The 24,183-nt window shown below is 36.6% G+C and overlaps 2 protein-coding genes and 1 long non-coding RNA gene across 3 annotated transcripts in view; 1 reads left to right on the top strand and 2 right to left on the bottom strand.

The window, feature by feature from the left end:
• LOC107663791 (doublecortin domain-containing protein 2-like) overlaps positions 1–1,365 on the bottom strand; it is a 21,933-nt gene extending 20,568 nt beyond the window's left edge. Inside the window, exon 1 of the mRNA XM_016454120.1 lies at positions 1,079–1,365. Coding sequence (XP_016309606.1) covers positions 1,079–1,365 — 287 coding nt within the window. The remainder of the gene's footprint in view (positions 1–1,078) is intronic.
• Positions 1,366–6,042: 4,677 nt separating this feature from the next.
• Positions 6,043–6,855, top strand: LOC107663796 (uncharacterized). The gene is made up of 3 exons (XR_001631382.1): positions 6,043–6,128; positions 6,234–6,537; positions 6,803–6,855. It is a non-coding gene; the product is annotated as an uncharacterized LOC107663796 (long non-coding RNA).
• A 6,206-nt stretch (positions 6,856–13,061) lies between these two features.
• The window catches only part of LOC107663803 (lysophosphatidylcholine acyltransferase 1-like), a 38,237-nt gene continuing 27,115 nt past the window's right edge, over positions 13,062–24,183 (bottom strand). The window contains exons 4-14 of the mRNA XM_016454149.1: positions 23,456–23,568; positions 22,134–22,194; positions 21,732–21,790; positions 21,430–21,464; positions 21,231–21,285; positions 20,091–20,173; positions 18,460–18,585; positions 17,162–17,315; positions 16,979–17,077; positions 16,762–16,903; positions 13,062–15,632 (exon numbers count right to left, since the gene is read on the bottom strand). Of these exons, the coding sequence (XP_016309635.1) occupies positions 15,481–15,632; positions 16,762–16,903; positions 16,979–17,077; positions 17,162–17,315; positions 18,460–18,585; positions 20,091–20,173; positions 21,231–21,285; positions 21,430–21,464; positions 21,732–21,790; positions 22,134–22,194; positions 23,456–23,568 (1,079 nt within the window). The 3' untranslated portion in view covers positions 13,062–15,480. The remainder of the gene's footprint in view (positions 15,633–16,761; positions 16,904–16,978; positions 17,078–17,161; positions 17,316–18,459; positions 18,586–20,090; positions 20,174–21,230; positions 21,286–21,429; positions 21,465–21,731; positions 21,791–22,133; positions 22,195–23,455; positions 23,569–24,183) is intronic.

Raw genomic sequence — 24,183 nt, 5'->3', positions numbered from 1 at the left:
GAGACACTGATGCAATGCTGCATTTCTACAAATCTGATGAAGAAACAAACTCATCCTGATCTCGGATGACCTGAGAGTGAGAACATTATCAGCTAATTTTTAATTTTGGGTGAACTATTCCTTTAAATATGTGAAATTAGTTATAATGTAGATTAATAGATCTACATTTAAAATGTACATGAACTTCTTCATAAAACTAACATTTTAATTTGAATAAAAGTTCATCATGAACAAAGCATCATCATGTTCATGTGTCCAACAAAAATGCACTCCGAGAAATTCAGAGAAGTTTTCTGTATTGATGTTTCACAGGTGTTTCTTCATATTTTAAGTTACGCACAGCATTGTGTTGTTTAAAAGTTAAAGGGAAAAAGTTAAACTAAACAGAAAAGGTGCTGGTAATTTTCTGCCAAGACATTAAGAAACAAACTCATCCTGATCTCGGATGACCTGAGAGTGAGAACATTATCAGCTAATTTTTAATTTTGGGTGAACTATTCCTTTAAATATGTGAAATTAGTTATAATGTAGATTAATAGATCTACATTTAAAATGTACATGAACTTCTTCATAAAACTAACATTTTAATTTGAATAAAAGTTCATCATGAACAAAGCATCATCATGTTCATGTGTCCAACAAAAATGCACTCCGAGAAATTCAGAGAAGTTTTCTGTATTGATGTTTCACAGGTGTTTCTTCATATTTTAAGTTACGCACAGCATTGTGTTGTTTAAAATTTAAAGGGAAAAAGTTAAACTAAACAGAAAAGGTGCTGGTAATTTTCTGCCAAGACATTATCCTTTTTTTTTTTTTTCTTCTACAGATTTTATTTGTTCTTACAGTATGGGAACTTTTGTGCATACTAGAAAAGCATCCCAGGATGCACATTAAGTTGTTTGACTAAAGTCAGCTGATTCTGAAGAGTTTTGTGCCACATGTTTTGATCACGACATGATTCCCAAATTTCAATGTGTGTTATTTCACAGTTTTCGCGTCTTTGCTAGCATTATAAACTATGGAGAATAAGGATGTAACCGTTTGATAGATAGATGGTGGATGGATGGAGGTGTCTTACTCTATCTTCTTGAACCTCTCTCGTCCAGCAGCCACGTACTGCTCTCCGCTCCGCAGGTGCTCCAGGGACTGGACGCGGTGTCCGGCTTTGGGTGTGTAGATGCTCCGCACCGCGCCGAACGGAGCCCTCACGCCGCCAGTCACCTCCCGCAGAAGCGTGTCGAAGGTCGAAATCCGCTTCGAGTTAATCACCAAACGCCTGGGCTCGTAATACGGATCCCCATTGCGATAGAAATAGATATTTTTCACCTCGGGTTGAGACAGAAAGTTTGGCTTCTCCGCACTCATGGCCAGGGCACGCGAGAGCATCAGAGCGCAGCGCATGTGATCCTCATGCTCCAACAGCATTAACAGATTAATAACACATGATTTAAAGTCCAGCACAAGTGGAATCTGCGCAAAACAAACTTTCCAGCGGGATGTTGATATCATGAAACAGAAAGATGCGGCGCGATGATCAGGGACTCTTGTGTTCTTCCAGCGGTTTCTATAGAGACATTACAGTTAAAGCCCGCTGATACCACTCTACACAACTCCAGAGACTCAAGCTCACTCAGCATTAGCCTAACCTACCTTAGAACTCCAGATTTAGCTACAACTCTTATTTAGTTATTAAGTTAGACAATACGTTTATTTGATGGTAGCCTACTTATTCCCAGTTTTAGGGAAAGTTACTTTTAAAAGTAATGCATTACAATATTGCGTTACTCCATAAAAAGTAACTAATTACGTTACTTGTTATGGAAAGTAATGCGTTACGTTACTTTTGCGTTACTTTTCAAATCTGGACAGGGCTTGCTTGTTTGTTTTTAAAATAAAAAAGAGTTATATTTTTGGAAAATATAAAAGCCTTTTCACACCAAAAGTGAAATGAATAAGCCTCAGGCTGAAGGGAAAGTAGAGTAGAATGCAGAAGAAGAAATTTCAACACACTTCAGCAATAATTTTTTTTTTTTGTGAGTGAGATGAATTAATGCATATTCATATTTGATTTCTCTCAACATGAGGACAGGAGAGCTGTCAATCAATAAATTGAAAAAAAAAAGTAACTTGCGTTACTTATTTGAAAAAGTAACTCAGATATTCTCTTGTAAATTAAAAAGTAATGCGTTACTTTACTAGTTACTTGAAAAAAGTAATCTGATTACGTAACTCGCGTTACTTGTAAGAAAGAAAGAAAAATAAGGAATCTGCAACTTAATTTCTCACAATTATCTCTTTTTTTCTCACAATTTTGAGTTTGTTTCTTGAAATTCAGAGAAGAAAAAAAAAGTCAGAATTGCAAGATATAAACCCAGAATTCAGACTTTTTTCTTGCAGTTTATATCTGTTTTTATCTAACAAATCTGACTTTTTTCCTCACAATTCTAAGTTTATATCTCACAACTTTATTCTCAAACTTTAGAGCTTATATCTCACAATTATGAAATATGAGGAAAAAAAACTCAGTATTGTGAGGGAAAACAGTCAGAATTGTTAGATAAAAAGTCAATTATTCTGTGGCGGAAATGGGCTTCCATATAAAGCAGCTCACGGAAGAGGTGAGTTTTCATCTCTTTAGTACTTAAGTTCTTATTTATTAGATAAAGAGACACTAGAATTCATTCTAATTGTGTAATATTTCACTAGTTATAAATGCATTTTACTTTTCAAATCATAGCTGTTTTGCAGTTATTAAGACGGAAATGTGACTAGTACCATAGTAAAGCACCAGAGTTGTAGTACTCTAGCCCAGAGAAGACTGCACTCACACTCCATGTGTGTCAAATCCAGTCCAAGACCTTTATTCATTTATATTATTTTATTAATTTATTTTTGAATGGCTAGTCGAGACCTTGCCATGCTGAGTATTTTTCAGTAAATGTGATTTTGCAGTATCTACCATCAGAAATAGCCTTTTTGGTGCTAAAACAGACTTTACTGTGAGACATAAATGTATGACCCCTGTTGGACGAGGATGCATTCATCACCAGTAGAGTAAACCTGAGTCTGCGTTCAGTATAATTGGACACCAAGGAGTTCATGTGCAAGTACAGCTCCTCTGATGCGCTAACCTTGGAACAAAAAACATGTTTGTTTGGTGTGTCCCATAACAACGGTCTGTTAAATGCCTTGACTATTTGCAAGATTAGTGCCGTGGGAAAGCAGCCTTGGAGATTTAGGTTAATTAGCGCATCTCTGCACACAGCATTTTCCTGTGAGTCAAGCGCTCAGTGAAGCAGCAGGATAAATGGCAGCATGAGTCTGGAGCTTCAGTTGAATCAGAAAAGGTGACTACAGGGCTACTTTAAAAAAAAAAAAAAAAAACTTGGACTAAGGCATTTATCCAGACTGCACAATATTAAAAAAAAAAATATTTTTTAAAATATATTTATAATCCAAAACCTCTTGACAAAAAGTTGCTCAAGGAGCTTTGATTCATCTAATAATTTTGTCAAAAAACTACACCACAGAGGGTTGTGAAGGAGGCCAGAAGTCTTTCAGTGAACATACGACTGTAAGTATCAACCCAAGCTCACTGGACAAACATGCCTCTACCTATAATTTTTTTGCAAAACTCATACCTGTACATGCATTACACTGCTGTTTACAGCTGAAATGAACAGGTTTACTGTAGGAGGTGCATTATTTTCAAATGCGCAGAGCATTAAAAGGTCTGCGGGGAACATCAGACGCCTCTCTAGTGTCTCTCACTACACTCGGCCTTCCCCTGAGGCTTGCTAAACGTACGTCTTCACATATTAGCTTAGCCTCTGCATTTACAAAGAAACATTTAATAACATCTTTCAGATGTTTATAATCATTGCCTACATGAGAACATACTGTAATTTAAGTGAACAAAACACTGCAGTATCATCACTGGCCACATGATAGCGCATTGTGTCAAACTACCAAGATGGACTGGAGAACGAAACAACGCAATTCGACACAATTTGGTCAAGTTCTGCAGTACTGAATGCTTGTTAAACTGATTAATAGTTAATCATGACTCGTGTTTGTGTTTGTATTGTTTGTGCAGATGAGTATTTGAGTAGAGAGTAGAGGATGAGAAGAGCAGGAGACAACAACCAATAAAACACACTCATTATGCAGACTAATGAATATTCGAGCTCATTACACCTGCATTATTCATCACCCAGAAACACTCATGCTGTCATCGCTTACTCAGCCTCTTCTGCGGGACACAGATAAAGAGACTTTGAGAAATGTCAGTGTTTTGTTTTTTCTCCATGCATTTTTTCCAGTTAATGGTCAACAAAACTGTTCGGCTGCTAATTCTTCAAAATATCTTCTTTTGTGTCCTGCATTTCCAATGACAAATTTCCAGCCTGTCTCTAGAAAGGAACAGATGTTATTTTCACAGAGCCCGCTTTGCATTTGAATTCTGATCTTCAGTCCAATCTAGTTTTGAACGGCTCCATTCTTCGATAATGGCCTTTTTGTGAAGCTGCATTATATTAGGACAGATTCATAAATCGGTCTGCTCTGAAATGTGCTGCTCCAACTGTTCAGATCGGGCTCAGTTGATCAGGATCTGGTTGAAAATAAACTTGAAAAATCATGCACTTGGGTTTCTCGATTAAGTAGGCTGCCAAGGGTCAAAATATGACTTAATATGCATCAAATGAGAATAAAAAGAGAACAACGGCATACATTGTGTGGTCACTTTGCCATTTAACGGTAATGTGTGCTACTGTGAAGCTGTGTGTGTGTTTATGAGTGAGAGGAACAGATGAAGGGGCTTTGCTCTTGTTTTTGTCCTTTGCAAAATCATGCTTTTAGATTCAACCGCTGCAACATGACATGAAATCACGGGTAATCGCTGTGGTTTATTGGCTGTAGTGACACTGAATCGTTCTGCTGTAAGTGTTCACCAGAGTCATTCATGCATGTCTTAACATACTGGACAAAATTATAATCTTCATTTAAAATGTAATTCAATTGAGTTAGTTGTCTTTTATCACAAAATAACACATAATGGAACATGTAGGTGAATTTTCAATAATTTCACAATTTACTTTGAGCCGATATTGTCATTGCTGCCATTACAAAACAAATATATGGAAATATACTGGAAAATATAATGCAATATATTAAATAATACATTTCCATATAAGGGAAACTAGTGCTTATATTTTTCAATAATCTGTAGTATATTCATGGACCATGAGTGGCTATATTTTGACTGATCAATATAAAAAATACATATATAGCAATGAAGACGAAAACCGCTCTACATTTTTACATTTAATAGATTTATTAAAACACTCAGTGTGTGTGTGAATGAGTGTGTGTGTTAGAGTGTGTGTGTGTGTGTGTGTGTGAGTGAATGTGTGTGTGTGTGAGAGTGAATGAGTGAGTGAGTGTGTGTGTGTGTGTGTGTGTGTTTGTGTGTGTGAGAGAGAGTGTGTGTGTATTCATCAAGACTGTTATTCATTCATAAATAGCACGGCAGGTTGTTGTAAACATCGTTGAGGACATATCATTTGCATCGTGCAAAGTTATTTAAATGATTTTAACAGTCTATGAAAATTCTGCAAATATAAACTAAAATCCTGAGTTCACATACTTATGTTTAATGCAATGGACTTTCAGTAATTTTTGAGTTGAAGGAATTACTTTCTTTTTGTAAATCAGTGGAGCATCAGTACTATGAACGGATTTGATGAATTCTGGGATGTTTTGTGATATTAGTTGGTTTTGGTTTATTCTGTTTGATCAAATCAGACATAAGATCAACATTTCAGAAGATGTTGAAAATATGAAAATGATCTGCAGGTAAGAGAGCTGTCGGTCTCAGCTTCAGCTCTATATCAACATCCTGCTCATTTTCAAGTGATCATTTGAAACTAATAAATGTTTTTTTTATAAAGAATAAAGCTGAAGTGCTGTAAGTGTTTATAAAAACACGTGTGCTGTCCTGAGCTCAGCAGGTGCTGTCTGTGTGCGGCTGTGTTACAGCTCTGGTGTTGATGTGCTCCAGAGGGACATTTCTGTGCCAGTTAGTCTGCTAAGCATCAGCAGCTGCTGATCAGCTTCAATCAGTGATGGTTAGTGTGTCATTTGCACGTCTAATCAGCTCATTTATTTGCCTAATACAGAGCTTTGCCTGTTAGACAGCACTGAAGTAATCTGATTTGTCCATCTGTCCTCAGGTGTGCGTCTGCGCCGGGAAATCTTCCTCAGATTGAGGCCCTCGCACATAATCAACAAGCAGGATTCAGGAACACACAAGTCATCTCCAGAAAGGCCAAAACAATTATTTACCTGAGGCCAGCGAGGCCTCTGCTCTTACCTTTATTAAGTGCTGGATGCTTTGTTTTGTAATAGTTCGACCTTTCCGTCTGATGGTTTATTGACTGCCAACACGCCTCAGAAAGATGGCAGTCAGAAGAAAAAAAAAAGGAAACTGAGTGTGTTTATCAACAATCAGTGTCTGGACTCATTGTTTCTGAGACGGTGAATGACTTGAAGAACTTTATGCACACAAGTTTTCCTATCGTGTAACAGCTCATGTTACGCAGTAGTTTAAATGTAGCGCTGTTTTTTGTCATTTTCTTTTTTAAGAGTATCTAAATGAAATCACTCTAAACTGTCAGTCTTTGCCTCATTGCACGATTTCACATGTTTTTCAAATGTACTTTTTTTTATTATTTTAATTTTTTTAATGGGGGAAAATTACTTGGTGCACCTTTAATAAATGTTTTTTTTTTTTTCATTGTAGATGAGAAAGATGGAAAACAATTACCACAATTCATTAAAACCAGATTAAAAAAAACAAAACCAGTCTTAAGTGTGAATTTTTCAAAATATTTGAGATTTATAAATAATAAATAATCTTTCCATTGATGTGTGGTTTGTTAGGATAGGACAATATTTGGCTGAGATACAACTATTTGAAAATCTGGAATCTGAGGGTGCAAAAAAATCTAAATATTGAGAAAATCATCTTTAAAGTTGTCCAAATTAAGTTCTTAGCAATGCATATTACTAATCAAAAATTAAGTTTTGATATATTTACAGTAGGAAATGTACAAAATATCTTCATGGAACATGATATTTACTTAATATCCTAATGATGTTTGGAATATTTTTGACCCATGCAATATATTTTTGGCTATTGCTACAAATATATCCCAGTGACTTAAGACTGCTTTTGTGCTGCAGGGTCTCATATAATTTAAAATCCACCACTGTATTCACTTCAACGTGACATTGTGATAAAAGATTAGTGATTAGTGACCAAACATGGTGAATTCCATCTTTAAAAAAAAAAGTTTAATATTTTATTCAATATTAAGACAAACAATAATGACAATGGTTCTCTACTTTTATTGATGTATTCATTTTTTAAATGTAGTATAATGTTTTGAGTTGATTATATCAGCGTAATAATTTGAGTGTAAACTTGAGTGATGAGTCAAGTAATTTTTCTAAACAGATACAGGTATATTTGAGAGAATTGCTGAGCAGCAGTCTTCACAGCATGGTTTATCTGCTGAAAAGATCTAACAGTATTGACAATATCCATGCTGTCGATTACCATAAGCAGAAACAAGCAAAACTCATGTTGAAAGTATAGATCATTCAACAGAAGTCTATGGGCAAGACATGGGTTTTCCTTTCAGCTCCTGCCAAGCTGGTAACGTTTGCATTAAATTACATCTGCGTCTGTATCTCTGACTATAATTAGGTCCTTTTTAGTCATTTTATAACACACGATAAATAGATTAGGAGACCAGTGTGTTTGAGGTCAGTTTTTTACACAGATGTCATTTCATGATAAACTAATTGCCAATTTACAGAGTGGATCAATGAAGGAGAAGTGATATAGATTATTTACTTAGATATTCTTGAAAATACTTCAGATTTGTTCATACTTTCTGACCCACACAATATGAAGTCACAGTATGGTGTAGATTTCTTTAGAGTTTCTACACTTTTTTGCAGTAGCACTATTTACACGTCTCTAACCTTTACTGTTGCTAAATGTGTCTTTTGTACAGTTTTTGACTCTTCAATCACATTTATCAATAAGGCTCAGTTGAACTCTGACCACAAACAGAAGATATAATAAACAAGCAGCAGTCAGCCATCATAACAGTCATCGTATAGTGAGAGTGAAACCGATACTGACACACTGTTATCCAAGTCACGAAACAGCCACATGTCCAAAGAAACCACTAGTAATACGCTCCTGTCGGCGCTCCAGTCCTCGTGTGCCGTCATCATCTTCATCATCATCACCTCAAACCACCAGCCAGTCATGAAGCTGTGAGAAACAAGTCACATTCACACAGCGCTCTTCACAACACATACGAAATCAGATGAAACTGCGGGCGATGAGATCTTACCGTGAACTGCCTGACCTCTCCACGCTCCACCAGGTGATGCTCCGTCTCTGGAGTGACGGCATACGCCAGTCTCTGCCGAGATAATCCAGCAGCACATTCACACACAATCAGGCAAGCAACAGGACGAACGCAGGGACGTCACTATAACCAAAGCCACCGTGCATGCTTTATGAGTTCTGCACAGGGACCCAAGCTTAACCCTTGTGGGCAAAAATGGCCAGGCTACTAAAAATCGCGGTGGCACTTTATTTTACGTACCAATTCTCACTATTAACTAGTATTGGCTGAATTATAAAGCACATATTAATGCTTTATTCTGCATGAGCATATTTTAGATCCCTTAATCCTTAAACCCCATACCTAAACCTAACTACTACCTTATTAACTATTAATAAGCAGCAAATTAGGAGTTTATTGAGGCAAAAGTTAACAGTTAGTTAATGGTGAGAATAAAATAAAGTGTGACCAAAATTGCATACAAATTTCTCATTATGCTATATTATCATTGATCTGAGCATATGCACCTCAGTTTTTGAGTGAACATTGGCAAAATTGTCCACAAATAATGTTTTTCACTCAGAAACTGAGGTGCATGAGCTCAGATCAATGAGGAGTACGATCAGTCAGTTCTGAAAAGAATTACAAAAGCCTGTGCTGATTGAAAGAAAAGATTAAATAATATAGCTTGAAAAGAAATTTATAAGCAATTTTTTTGTAGGTCGGTCATTTCTGACTGAGAACACCAGAAGTGTAACAAAGTGAGGAAAAATCCCCCAAAAAGTCTCTCTCTCACACACACACACACACACACATACACACTCTCTCTCACACACACACACACACACTCTCTCACTCACTCACACACTCACACACACACACAAAAAACTGATTCTTCATTTTTAACCTGGTTAAGGAAATAATTTTAATAGAGAAAATCTAATTAAATCTAATTTAAATGAATAAATACAACAGGGTGGATATGTTATGTTTGAAAAAAGAGGAACAGTGAGAAAAGTTTATGACTAATGCTTTGTTCTTGGAGTTGCTTTGCCTCCAAGGAAATGATGTCACTTCTAGCGAGTCGTGTGATTTACGGCAAACCCTTAAGATTTTAAAGGACAAGCTGCGATAGCAGTTTAAGAGACCTGAACTAATTTGACAATATATATTTGATGACCAAATATATATATATATGGTCATAGTGACTTATATACAGGCATATGAATATTTACATACATCATCACTCATAATTTAATACATGTCATAGCAACACTATGACTGCAAATTGAATGATTTTACTCAATTAGCCTAGTAAAGCACTCGGGTCCCTCTGTGCTGATTCTTGTGGCCCATCTTACCCCAAGGGTCTCATTTTATCTTTCCAGTTTCAAAAAACATATAACTTTGACTCCATTCATCTCCATTTGAGATCCATTCATCTCAAAATGGCTTCGACTGACTAAATCACACCAATGTAGATTTTCATATAAAATGACACAATTAAAAACACATCCATCCATCAAAATTGTTGCCATCTATGGTCAAAAAGGTCAATTTACCTAATATAAAATTATACAATTATTACGCATGTTAAAATCATTAATGGGCAAAAGCAGGGTTTCGGTGGGTTTTATGAAGGCAAATGTAAGACTTTAAGACCTTAAAGGAATAAATGAAAAGGAACACAATATGTCAATGTACATATCTTGAATGTCCTACAGATCTGTTACTTTGTCATTTATTTTACACACACAAAAAAAAACAGCTCTGTTCTCAACCACCGGAACATGAAAATAACTTACTTCTGATCACACTGCAAAACAAATGAATGAATAAATAAAAAAAGTGATTCTTGCTCAGTATTTTCATCCTGTTTTTCAGTGAAAACGTCTGAAGATTCTTAAATCAAGATTCATTTACTTGGAAAGCAAAATGACATAAGAGAAGTAGTCTTGTTTTATGAGAAAGCGATCAAAATAAAGTGAGCTTATGATTACAAGAAGAACACAATATCCAGTGGGCTCAGAGAAATCAACAAAACAAGTTTTCGTTCCCCATTGACATATACTTGTTCTTGGTTTAAGCATGGATTTAATTTTGTTCAATTTCTCAGAAAACTAGACTTCATACCTTCAATTTGTATCTCAAGCAAATGCATCTTGATTTAAGGGGAGGGACAAAAAACAGTGCATGCAACATTTAATGGCACACATTTGTGAATTTAAGGCTTTCTGTTCTGATTTGAGACATTTTTAACCCTTAATTTGTGGAAGGGCAAATTAAGACTTTTTACAATCTGTAGAAACCCTGAAAAGACAATATAACACTTAAGAAATACCAACTTCAACTGGAACTTTTATCATTATTGTCATTATAAGATGATGATCTGAAGCCATCATCACACAACAAGCTCGTGTGATCGCAGCAGTGCTTGTGTTTCATCCGCTCCTCTAGAGGGCCACAGAGTTACTGTAGAAAACAAGCAGAGCCAGAGACAATGTGCTCACGTGTCCCTTTTTTATTAAAGAGTCAGAATGACAAGTCATTTCATAGCAGGCAAAACAGACAAGCCCAGGTATCTTGTAAAAATGACTCTTTTGATACATTACAAAATAAAAGTCAGGGCAAAATAGAAAACAGATCTAAAACATCTACTTCAGCCGGACGAGTGTCAGGAGAGCCATCAGAGCCATCAGAAAGACCCATGACCTGGAGGAGTTCAGCCTTTCGTCTTCAGCTCAGCGTTAGACATGCGTCACAGACACCAGATACATAAATACAGGAACCTTTACGAACACAGAGCAGAGCAGGTCTTCTGTGAGGTTTTTAAAATAAACTATACACTGAAAAAAATCAAGTTACACACCAGAGAGATGCTGGGTCCTCAATTCATGACAAAACTGATGAAAACAATTAAAAACATAACCCGTTCCATCTTAAATCACTGCTTCTCTGATTGTGAGAAAGGACACTGAGGTTTGCTCAGATTGTTACATACGATTTCATTCAATAATATTCTGGCCATTTCAGCAAATGAAACCAAGATATTTTTTTTTTAAATTACATTTTCATGACAATATAATACACATTTAACTGTTTTGCTTTGTTATTCTCATAAGTATAATAAATAATGTATTAAAAAACAATAAAATGATTGTTTAATTGAAAACAGCAATTTAAACTTACATTTTATTTTCTTCGCATAAATAACACTTTGCTTCATTTTGGTAATGTAAATTTGGGGTAAATGTGTTTAATTGTTTCAAAAATAAAAGAACAATAAAAAAAAATCCTTAATTGTCTGAAAAAAAAAAAGTTCTTCATGGTGAAGGTTTTTAGAGTAAAGACAAATATGTTCTTGACAGGTTTCATGAGATTCGCTTCTTTACACAGAAAGACAATGATTCCCATTAGATAAGAATTAACTAGTTTAATGTCCAAGAACTGCAACACCTTCAGATCCAGAGCAAACCCACAATCCCTTTCTGCTCAACCTAGTATCATCTGTATGGGTACATTCAAAACAAAGCCACTGTAACCGATCACTGTAACACAGTGACAATTCACTGTATCACAGTAACCGATCATTGTAACATGTTACATGGTAACCGATAACTGTAACACAGTAACCGATCACTGTAACACAGTAACTGATCACTGTAACACAGTAACAGTTCACTGTAACACAGTAACCGATCATTGTAACATGTTACATAGTAACCGATAACTGTAACACAGTAACAATTAACTGAAACACAGTAACCGATCATTGTAACATGTAACATAGTAACTGATCACTGTAACACAGTAACTGATCACTGTAACACAGTAACAGTTCACTGTAACACAGTAACCGATCATTGTAACATGTTACATAGTAACCAATAACTGTAATACAGTAACGATTCACTGTAACACAGTAACCGATCATTGTAACATGTTACATAGTAACCAATAACTGTAATACAGTAACGATTCACTGAAACACAGTAACCGATCATTGTAACATGTAACATAGTAACTGATCACTGTAACACAGTAACAGTTCACTGTAACACAGTAACTGATCACTGTAACATGTAACATAGTAACGGGTCACTGTAACACGGTAACGATTAACTGTAACGAGTAACCGATCATTGCAACATGTAACATAGTAACCGATCACTGTAACAGTTCACTGTAACACGGGTAACTGATCATTGCAACATGTAACACGGTAACTGATTACTGTAACACAGTAACAGTTCACTGTAACACAGTAACCAATCATTGTAACATGTTACATAGTAACCGATCACTGTAACACAGTAACAGTTCACTGTAACACGGTAACTGATTACTGTAACACAGTAACAGTTCACTGTAACACAGTAACCGATCATTGTAACATGTTACATAGTAACCGATCACTGTAACACAGTAACAGTTCATTGTAACACGGTAACTGATTACTGTAACACAGTAACAGTTCACTGTAACATGGTAACTGATTACTGTAACATAGTAACCGATCACTGTAACACAGTAACCGATCATTGTAACATGTAACATAGTAATCGGTCACTGTAACACGGTAACGATTAACTGTAATGAGTAACCGATCATTGCAACATGTAACATAGTAACCGATCACTGTAACACGGGTAACTGATTACTGTAACACAGTAACCAATCAACTGTAACACAGTAACAATTAACTGTAACATGTTAACCTATCACTGTAACATGTAACACAGTAACTGATCACTGTAACACATAAACCGATCACTGAAACATGTAACACAGTAACCGATCGTTGTAACACAGTAACAGTTCACGGTAACACAGTAACTGAGCACTGTAACATGTAACCATTCACATGAACACCAGCAAACCATCACATTTGTCAGAGGATTCATGGAAAGAAAGCTTCAAAATCTAAAGTGCCAGCACAAGTAAATACTCATCAACTTTAGAAAACAGGGGAGAAAGACCAAGAGAACTGGACTGAGATGAGCTGGAGACCGTAGCCGTCATGAGAACAGAGACTCTGTAAGTCAGGCTCCAGATCTGCTACTCACCACTTCCTGTTTGAGACTATAGTCACTGAAATATGATGCGCTTTTGACTGCTGATTGTGTGGATTGTCAATACATTCTCCTTTCCTCATTAAAATTACACTGAAATTCAAGGCCAACAATAATCTTTATGAACGTATCGTTTTGAAAAAAAAAAAAAAAAAAACTGCAACCGTAATAATTACATACATAACACCATCAGCGAGGTAAACATCACAGAAAGTGTAGAAAGACAGAAGCTAATCATACTAGTTAACCAGGTCAATCTGGAAATAACACTTTAGATCACAGATCTGCAATGGCAGTGAGAGGAAATTCTTTTATGTATATCAAAATTCACAAAATGCCCAGCACTCGGAATATTCAAAATACATATCAGAAATCGTTTTTTAAAAAGGTGGTGACATCAATAAAATATTGCTTTGCCAAAAATGTGAGTTGAGAACTGACAGTGAAGTCCTTTTAAGGGTCTGACGGATTTCATAAAGCGCAGACGTCTGAGGTGTCAGTGAAACGCTGTGGAGACTAAACTGATCGACCCTCAGGAGATCAAACCTGCATCTTCACATTAGCTCATCAACCATAAAAAAAATCGTACAAAAAGTTATGAATAATAACAGTATCTTTTAGCAAAATAAACTGACAATCTTTGTGGTAAATCAAATTTAAGACCAAACTTTAAGAAAATAACTGCATATCGCTCGACTTCAGCCTCATGTGGTTCAAACGAAAAAAAAACCCCAAAAACAATTCAATGATTTTTTTCAATCACATCAGGCAGTAGATTTATTCACTCAGCTTTTGTGAAAGCAGAATGTATGAAAACAAATTGTCCATTTACCACAAAACATCATTCATGAGGGATTCAGTGTGACATCAGTTCGTGTGAAGAAACCGAAGACCAAATGAAGGAAGGAAGACTTTACTTGATGTAAAACGCAGATAAAAATTTACTATCATTTTAGAACGAGCCACTTTTATCGGCCACATTATTGGACTTAAAGTCAATTTTTCACTTTCCTCTTGTGAGTGAAAAATAGAAAAATACAGCAATATGTTTATCAAAAAGGTAAACGCTCTATTATCGACTATATCTAATGAATAACATTGTTCAGATTCCTGATTCTCTAACTACACCACAGTCATTATTCTGTATTTGGTCCATATTAATGCAACATTTTAGCAGTTTATTTCAGTACCTGAAGTAAATCAAAATAAAAATGTAAAAAATAATGTAAATTGCCCCCCCCCCCCACCCAAAAATAAAAAACCCAGCTGATTGCGATGTGATCATGAATTGATTACTGGACATCGAGAATTCATAAATGTGCAACTGACTGTACAAAAGGATGAGAAAATAAATGAAACGCGTGCACACACACACCCAAAACAAAAGCTGATAGCCGCTTTCCCCTGAGCGAAGGGACGAAATATTAAGGAATCAGGAGATATAATAAAAACTGGCTCATACTGATTCAGACCAGCACTTAATCCAGTCGTATTTTGCACCTCAAATCTGATGCTCACGTCTGTCCAGCAGGAGGAGACAGAGTTCAGATACCTGTCACTGGCGCTCAACGATCAGATCAAATACTGAGTAATACTGTTATCAAGCATCGAGCCCATGCAAATACTCACTTATGAATTCATAAAGGCATCTACAGTCGTGAAAGACGGAAAACAAAAGACGTGGACGGCGAGGGACTGCATGAGAGCGCGAGAAACAGCTTGGACTTTTAGCTCACTTGCATCATTTTCATCCCGTATTTCAAAAACATGCACAGTTGGTCAGTCACACAAATAAATCACCCCACGAGAAACAAAATAAGTGCTTGGCTTTCAAGTATTTGTTTTACAAAAAAACCCCGAAACAAATTCCCTTAAATTTGCTTTTAAAATGATGCTGAGAGGAAGAGAAAACCAGCAAGCGTAAAGGAACCAATGAGATGTCACGGACAGCAGGAAGTAAACGTTGATTGCAGCGAGGCTCAGTCGAGTTTCTTCTGCTCTCTCGGGCTGAAGTCGACGCAGAAGCCGTTGGCGGCGTGGGACGGGGAGCTGCTGCCGAACCCTGCGTTGTCTGAGTAGAGATACTGCTCGGCGAAGTCTGGATGCTGATCCACAAACTCCCTGAAGCTCTCTACCAGCAGGAGGCGCCAGAGGAACAAGAGTCAGCAGGAGAGCAACACACTCACAACATGAACACATCTTCAGTTCAGCATCACATCTGACAGATCTACAGGCTGATTCACATCACAGCTGCATATCTCCACTGAACATATGGTTTTGTCAAGAGCAACCTACGGAGACTATAAGACAAAAACAGACCAGGCCGCACGTTTAAATACGCTCATGTTTTCAATATCTAAATGACCGTCGTGACACACTCACTGCACAACTCAGGTACGACAGTAACCTCAAACACATCATTGTTAAATGGCATTAAGTGCTGCACAATTTGGCGAAAAAAAAAAAGAAAATCTAATTGCATTTTTTTTTCTGATACATTTTGCGATTGCAATTTAACATGCGATTTAAAAAAAAGTTACAAATGTAAAAATCTAGCTTTGCTGTGCTTGTTTGTAAGGCTGCAAAATAAAAACCAACATAAATATTACTGTCGTAATATTTTCACCGTAAACAAATCAGGTTCTTAAGAAAAATATAACAATACAATTTTATATTTTATATTATTTAATCACAATGCAGTTATTGTTATTAATACTAAAATGATAACAATTACTAAATAAAAACAAAGTAATAAGTACTACTATTGCAAAATTCCACTGTAAAAAATATTGAGGAAAAATAATAATCATTTTACATTATAACTGTAAAATTGCAATACTAAAATTTATGGCTAATGATTATCTAATATTAATCTTACTTTCTTCATTTTCAAACAAGCTGCAGCGAGCTCCTAAAGCTTCTCATTACAAGTTTGTTGGCACTTTAAGTTCCTGAAATGCATGTTGATGACTGAATCCTGCGCGGCTCATGTGTAAATGAACACAGTGCCGCGCTTCACTCTGAAACATGCAGTGCATTTACATTTAATTCAATCACAGCGATTTAATAATCGTACAAAGTCAAATGGTGACTTCAGTTTTGTTTCAATTAATTGTGTTTTAAATAGAAGCATTAACATTATTTTTGTCATCCACGCAAACCTAGGTGACGTCAAACTGCAGCGCTCCAGGAAGAAGAACGGAGAACGCCGGGCAGCTGTGATGCTGACTCTCATGCAGGAATATGAGCGCTTCTTTTACCGAAGGTGATTTTGCCCGAGTCCTCTTCATCGATGGCTCTGAACAGACGGCTGACCTTGAGCTCTCCGAGGCCCAGCGCCGTCCTCAAGATGCACACCAGCTCGTTCTCTGTGATCGCACCGTCCTCCTCCGCCTCAAACATCTGAAGACATCACACAAACCAGCCTCAGAGCCCAGCATCACTCATTCAATCATTGCATAAGCCTGTGATAATCACCTGGAAGGCCAGCCTGATGGTGTCCAGTGTTTTTGCAGGCCGACACACCACAGAGAAGGCGATCACAAACTCCCGGACGTCCATCGAGTGGTCTTCGTTCTGCTCAGAAAGAGACGAGACCGAAATATCGCATGCATCTGTGTGGATGGAGGGATATGAATTAGCAAGAAAGGCCTGATTTACCTCGTCAAAGAGCGCGAACGTGTATCTGAGCTCGTCTGACATGGGCAGCTCGAGGAACCGGGCGAAGTCCTCCAGACTCAGTCTCTGATCCTGCAGTTCACGAGCGCGCTTCCCGTAATCCTGCAGGAGCTTCTCCGAGTTCACACGCTTCAGCCTGACATTCAACACGAGCAATGCATCCAGCATCAGCACAGCGATGCAGAAATCACACAATCACAGAGTTCAGTCAGAACGCAATCGGCTGCATGAGCCAGAATGTCATGCAGATGTTGAATGAATTCATCAAGAGCAGGCCTGTGCACTCAATCAGATCATCACATGCTCTAGTGACTGTCAGTATGAAGCAGTGCAATGTACTTATCAGTAATCAGAATTAACTAAGTAAAACTTTTACAATGCGATTTTTCTTTTCATGTATTGATTTTAACAGCGATGTACAGCACTTCGTTTGATAAAAAAAAAAATATATATATATTAAAGTGTTAATGCCTTAATTTAACTCTCGCCGTTTTTGATAATACATTTGTGTTACATCATACATTGAGAAAAATTAAAACAGACAACACATAATTTACAAAAAAAATCATTCCATTTCACTGTATTACTGTAAAAAAAAAAAACTGTTGAAGTTTTATTAATTCAAGGGACTAGACATTCTTTCTGATTACAACAATTTAATTAAACCATTAAAACTAAATCAAGAAAAAATAAAATGGGAAAAAAAACAAAAACAGAATGTTATAAATAAACAAATTTAGGGGGGAAAAATAATAAAATAAATAAATAAAACAGATCACGTGGAGCTAAGCTTTTAATAAATTGTTGTTAAATTGCACAAGTTTTATTGTTATTTTAATTAATTAGGCATGCTTTTTAATTACTACAATTTAATTTAACTATTGAAACAGAAAACAATGGAATCCAAAGGAAATGGAAACTTTTTTTTTCCACTGGAAAAATAAATAATAATTTAAAAAACATAATAATAATAATAATAATAAAATAACATAAAAATGGGAGGAAAAATAAAACTCATTTCCTAGGGCCCTGAAAAGGTCATTTTTGTTATACTTTTAATAAACTGATGTTAGATTGTACACGTTTCATTATTTCAACTAGTCATGTTTTTTGATTATTAAAATGTAACTATTAAAACTGGGTTAAAAGGAATCCAATGCAAAAATGAAAACCTAAAACTAAAGAATCTGGGGAAAAAGAGGATGCATAGGGCCCTAAATGCAGTGGTCCTCTGTAGGCTGACTCTGCTCATCAGCGTCTGTAACGATAACGAGACTCACCCCAGAGCGCGCAGCAGCTTAGCGAACTCCAGCAGAGCCGTGTCGACGGGCAGCCGGATCTGAGCCTGCGCCGTGGCCAGCTGACAGTCCTCGAACGAGTAGTCAGTGACGGGGACCTGCAGGGCCCTTCAGACACAACACTCATCTCACAAAGCCTGCAAGAACACGCACGCTCACATCTCGTCCAGTTAATTATCTGCACTCGAGTCTTCTGGAATCGCCATTATTCACAATATCGAATCATTACTGTAGCTGCAAAACACAGATATTTAATTAAATAGTATAAATTAAGGATTATAAAACAGAGAGTTCCGGTGCTTGATTCTGATTGGCTGAGCCACGTTCCAAGCTGTTGTAAATTACTCTACAAAGTAACATACACCTTTGTTTACGTTTGTCTGTTGCTCGGCAACCACTTTGTAGCAACCACAACTGTTTCTGAGGAGCTACATTGTTTGGTGGAAGAATACTGTTTTTATTAATATCATTACACTTTATTTGCTCCGTTTTATTCTGTGAAACCTTACTACGTATATGGAATAACCGTTTTATAAAAGCAATAAGCCCCGTGAAGCCGTGCTTTACAGTGAATTTATAACAGCTGTTATAAATTCACTGGAAACCACGGCTTCTTGCGGCTTACTGCTTTAATAAATACCATCATGCAAAAATACTTTCAATAATAATAATTTTATATAGTTTTTTCCTGCATTACAGTCATGAGAATTAGGGTGCTTATTTATTTAAAAAATGTAATAATTATTTAAATTATTTACATAAAATAAAACTGTACATGATTATTGAAATAGGATTTTTTTAAATACAATTTATGCATTTATTTAATTTGGGCCTGTTGTATAGTTTTCTTCACTCAAAAAGAAATTGAATGCAGTAATGAGTGAACTACAAATACACTATGAGATTAATGATGATTAAATAATGTAACTGATTTACAGAGACCGTCCTAAAAATAGGTTCTAATGTTCTTTATGCAAAACATAACTTATTTTCATTCATTCATATTTCGTTTTTAGGATATGTTCTTCACAGGTTTATTATATATATAGGTTTTATTATATAAAAGACCAAAAAATGCAGATGAGCTGAAGGCCACTGTCAAAGAAACCTGGGCTTCCATACCACCTCAGCAGTGCCACAAACTGATCACCTCCATGCCACGCCGAATTGAGGCAGTAATTAAAGCAAAAGGAGCCCCTACCAAGTATTGAGTACATGTACAGTAAATGAACATACTTTCCAGAAGGCCAACAATTCACTAAAAATGTTTTTTTTTATTGGTCTTATGAAGTATTCTAATTTGTTGAGATAGTGAATTGGTGGGTTTTTGTTAAATGTGAGCCAAAATCATCACAATTAAAAGAACCAAAGACTTAAACTACTTCAGTCTGTGTGCATTGAATTTATTTAATACACGAGTTTCACAATTTGAGTTGAATTACTGAAATAAATGAACTTTTCCACGACATTCTAATTTATTGAGATGCACCTTTATATGGACAGTAACTAAACACACGACAGCAGGTAATCAAACTAATATTTAAACATCTTTCTGTACATATTTTCTGAAACACAGACAGAGACTGAGGCCGTGAGGGGCGCTGAGATCTTACTTTGCCATCAAGCGGCGCACGTTGTGCGCGAAGAGCGCTGGGTTCTTCTTCTCCTCCTCTGAGGGCGAGTAAATGGGCAGATACTGAGAAAAAAAGAAACGCACACTGAAGCCTCGTCTGTGTGCATCAGCGCATCGCTTAATGACTTCTAATGACAAGAGTCTGGAGGATCTGCACTCCACAGAACAGACGCAGATGATCAAAACATCACTAATATTCAGCTCATATGTAGAGTCCGACGACATTTTCCCGATTTTTTCCCATCTTAATTTTTCTGGACTCTGTTTGGTTAATGGTTAAATTAAATTTCAGCAATCAAAAAGCATGTCTGATCAGTTGAAAACATGAAAACAAAAATGTTTAAAAAGTTTTTAATTGTTTTAATTAAATTGTAATCATCAAAAAGCAAGCCTGATCAATAGAATTTATAAAACGTTCTATATTTTAAATAATAGGGCCCTATTAAATGTTTTATGTTTTTTTTTTCTCAGAAATTCAGTTGATTTATGACGTATTACAAATACATTCGTAAAAAAAAAAAAAAAAAAACAGTATCAAACAAATCAAGGCATTAACAGTTTAATGAATTTCTTAAAATGTAATCAAATGAAAACTGAACACATTTTATGTTTTGCCAAACAAAGTTCTGCACTGTTACTTTTTTACTGATCAATTTGAAACATGCAAGAAAATTGTGTGATATTCCTTAAAATATAACATTGCATTATTATTATTATTACATCGAGATGCACATTCTAATGTGAAATAGCAGTATATTTCTTATTTTGTCGGGTTGTAGTGAAGATCTTTGAGTTTCTGTGACTGCTAATGTAAATGCTCAGATGAAGATCATGTGCTCATATGCGAGCGTGGCCTGTGTTTCAGTGTGTGTAGAGCTGTGCTTTAATATTCACACACACACTCGTTTGATTCACTGTACAGACCCTCTGATTTATTCATCCTAAATTCTGAGACATCGTAGGTCTCTATCCATAAACCACTGCAAACAGCTCACGGACCCTCACAACACACAGACATACACACGGGCTCTCTCATCTCTCGTGCGCTCTTCAGAAGATCTCAAAGTCTTCTACAGTTATATCTCCAGATGACAAAACACGTCAGAGAAGGCACACTCACCTCGATCTCGAACTCATTGTGAAGCTGACAGAGAGTCAACCACAGGATCTTAAACCTGCAAAAGAGCAGAGCGACACCGATGTGTGACCTTTCCAAATGAGGGTTCCTTCCTTTAATGAGTTTAGCTGGCAGTGAAGCTCCAGCAGGACTGCTCATGTTCATCTAGGACTACATCTGAATGAAAAGCTGTGGCACTTACGCTCCGGGCCCCTGCCACGTCCACGTGATGGTGTCCTGCAACGGGACACACAAACACAGCTTCAGCAAAACACCTGCTTACAGGACGCTCCACACGGCCAAACAGAATAACATCAGAGATATGAAACTACAGCACACGTTATTCATTACTGGATGAATTATTACATAACACCACCTTTTAAAGAAACACATCTTACTTCGTCCTGGAAGTTTCATGAAGCCAGTCAATCAAATCCGATCTTATGAGATCAAGAACAATCTTTCAGGTTTGTGTGTAAATGTGTATGAAGTCAGACGTCTCACCAGTTTGTTTGGGTAGCGGATCACAACCGGCTGTACAGGAACCGCAGGAATGAACGCTCCTGAATCACACACACAAACAAACAAACGAACAAAGATCATGATGAACTGCTTGTTAGCTGCTTCAGAAATGTAGTTTTACCCATTAGGCAGCACAAACACAAACACACACACACACTCTATCTCACACTCACACTCACTCACTCTCTCACACTCACACACGCACACACACACACACTCACTCACTCACTCACTCACTCACACACACTCACACGCACACACACTCTCTCTCACACTCACACTCACAAGCACACACACTCACTCTCTCACACTCACACTCACTCACTCAACACACACACAGACACACACACACAGACACAAACACACACACACAAACTCACACACCTGGTTTGAATGTGATCAGGCAGGATCTATTGGTGCACGTCCCTTCTGGAAAGATCATTATCTGGAAAACACAGAGTTTCTGATCAGTTGACAATCATGCATCATTTCACCAAACCACAGATGAGTCACACATGAAATAAACCACAGTGACATGACAACACACGACTCACTGTACGCCTCGCACTTGAGGAACTGATCTAAAGAGAACTACAAACTCACAAAACTCACGAAGTCCCAGTCATACACCCAAGGGACCGCGGATGAAAACTAGCCATTGGCTAAATTCAGTACAATGCATGAAATGGAAACATTTATGTTAAAATTGTACATGGTCCCTTTTCAAATAAAGTAATAAAAAAAAAATAATAATTACAGCCATGGGATAGAAAATAATAAAAATGGAAATTGCAACTTTTTTAATCTGATACATCAGACTTTTTTTTTTTTTTTTTCAGAATTGTGACACATCAACTAACATAAGCTCGCAATTCAGAGAAAATAGTCACAACTGTGAGAAAAAAAAGTCAGAATTGTTATAGTCACAAACACCCTTTTCATTCTGTGGCAGAAGCCATAAATCAGAAGTGCGAAACTTTTTATTTTTTCTTCTCTGAACTGCAAAAAACAAGTCTGAATTGTGAGATACAGACTCAGAATTGCAAGAAAAAAGACCAAATTGTAGAAAAAAAAAATCACGTTTTTTTTTTTTTATTATTTTATCCTGCAAGATAAAATACCTAACATACACATGACTTTAATAATTAACCTATAATGTTTACATCTGTAAAACCTCCGCACATCAGTGAAGTGAACATGAAATCATTTCACTGCTCTGATTTGACGATGTTCATGTTACAACGAGAAACTAACAGTTTATTACACATATTACAAGGGTTGTTTCTTTATTAATTTAATCAAAATGTTTCAAACATGACATGACATTTTCTTGGGAACAGTGTTTAAATTGATGACCTATTTTTATATTTATTTCCCTGTGTCTTCAATATCATTTTCCATCCTATTTGTATAAAAAAAAGCCACTTCCTTAACGCTCCATTATTCTGCAGGAAGTGACATCATTTTAGAGGGAAATCAACAGCTTGAGCATCAGTCTTATTACTGAATCGGATTCATTCTGGGATGTTTTGTGCTGTTAATTTTTGTCTCTCTAAAAACTCACCGTTTGTTCAAATGACACACATCAGATTGTGAAGACTCAAAAGTTTCACCTGAGTGGATCTGTGCAAGGCTGATATACACTGTTACAGAAAGACTTCCTTAAATGACAATCACACTCATGTCTCTGTGCGCTGTGACGGTACCTGCGGCCACTCTCCTCCTGAATGAGCTCTTCTCTTGATCTCCTCCACCGTCTGCCGTCTGGAGTCCTGATCCGAGCGCGACACGAACACGGGCCGGATGTATTTGATGAGAGCTGAGGAGAGACACAGGTTTCAGAGGCTCACACACTGATGCAGGAACGCAGGCGGACGAAGCTCTTCTAAAGGTCAGGAGCTTCTTTTACTCTCCAGAACATAATGAGCCGCTTGACTGCAGGATTCAATGACACTTCGAGGACAAAGCGACACGAATGAGGAATTATCAGGAATTATCTACTCTGGGTCATATTATACACTACAATCAGTTATATATTGCATAAAGAAAATTAAGATGTTTTAGGTGCATTAAGATTGTTCATGTGTAAAACATTTTGTTTTTGGATGATTCTTTAATTAATGTACTACATTCAAAAAATAAATGAACATTTTCATATAAGCTTCTAATAATCTGCAGAGCAGTGTGGAATTACAAATGATTAACGGTCTTAATACATTAGAATGGAAAAAGAATCGTTTCCAAACACTGTAAATGTATTGCATTATAACCATATCTTAACTTATAATTACACTAATAATTAAGTACATTTATAATCCATTGCTAATCGGCATAGTCTTTTTACCATATGCTTTTTACAGTATAGAACATATTTTCTGCCTCATTCTGTGACAAGAAGCCACATCAGATCACAAAAGGAAGCAGTTGTGGAGTA

The sequence above is a fragment of the Sinocyclocheilus anshuiensis genome, unplaced genomic scaffold (genome assembly GCF_001515605.1).
Source record: "Sinocyclocheilus anshuiensis isolate Anshui unplaced genomic scaffold, SAMN03320099.WGS_v1.1 scaffold187, whole genome shotgun sequence".
In the NCBI taxonomy this organism is placed as follows: Eukaryota; Metazoa; Chordata; class Actinopteri; order Cypriniformes; family Cyprinidae; genus Sinocyclocheilus; species Sinocyclocheilus anshuiensis.
The sequence above is the reverse complement of the archived record's forward strand: the minus strand, read 5'-3'. Positions and strand labels throughout refer to the sequence as shown.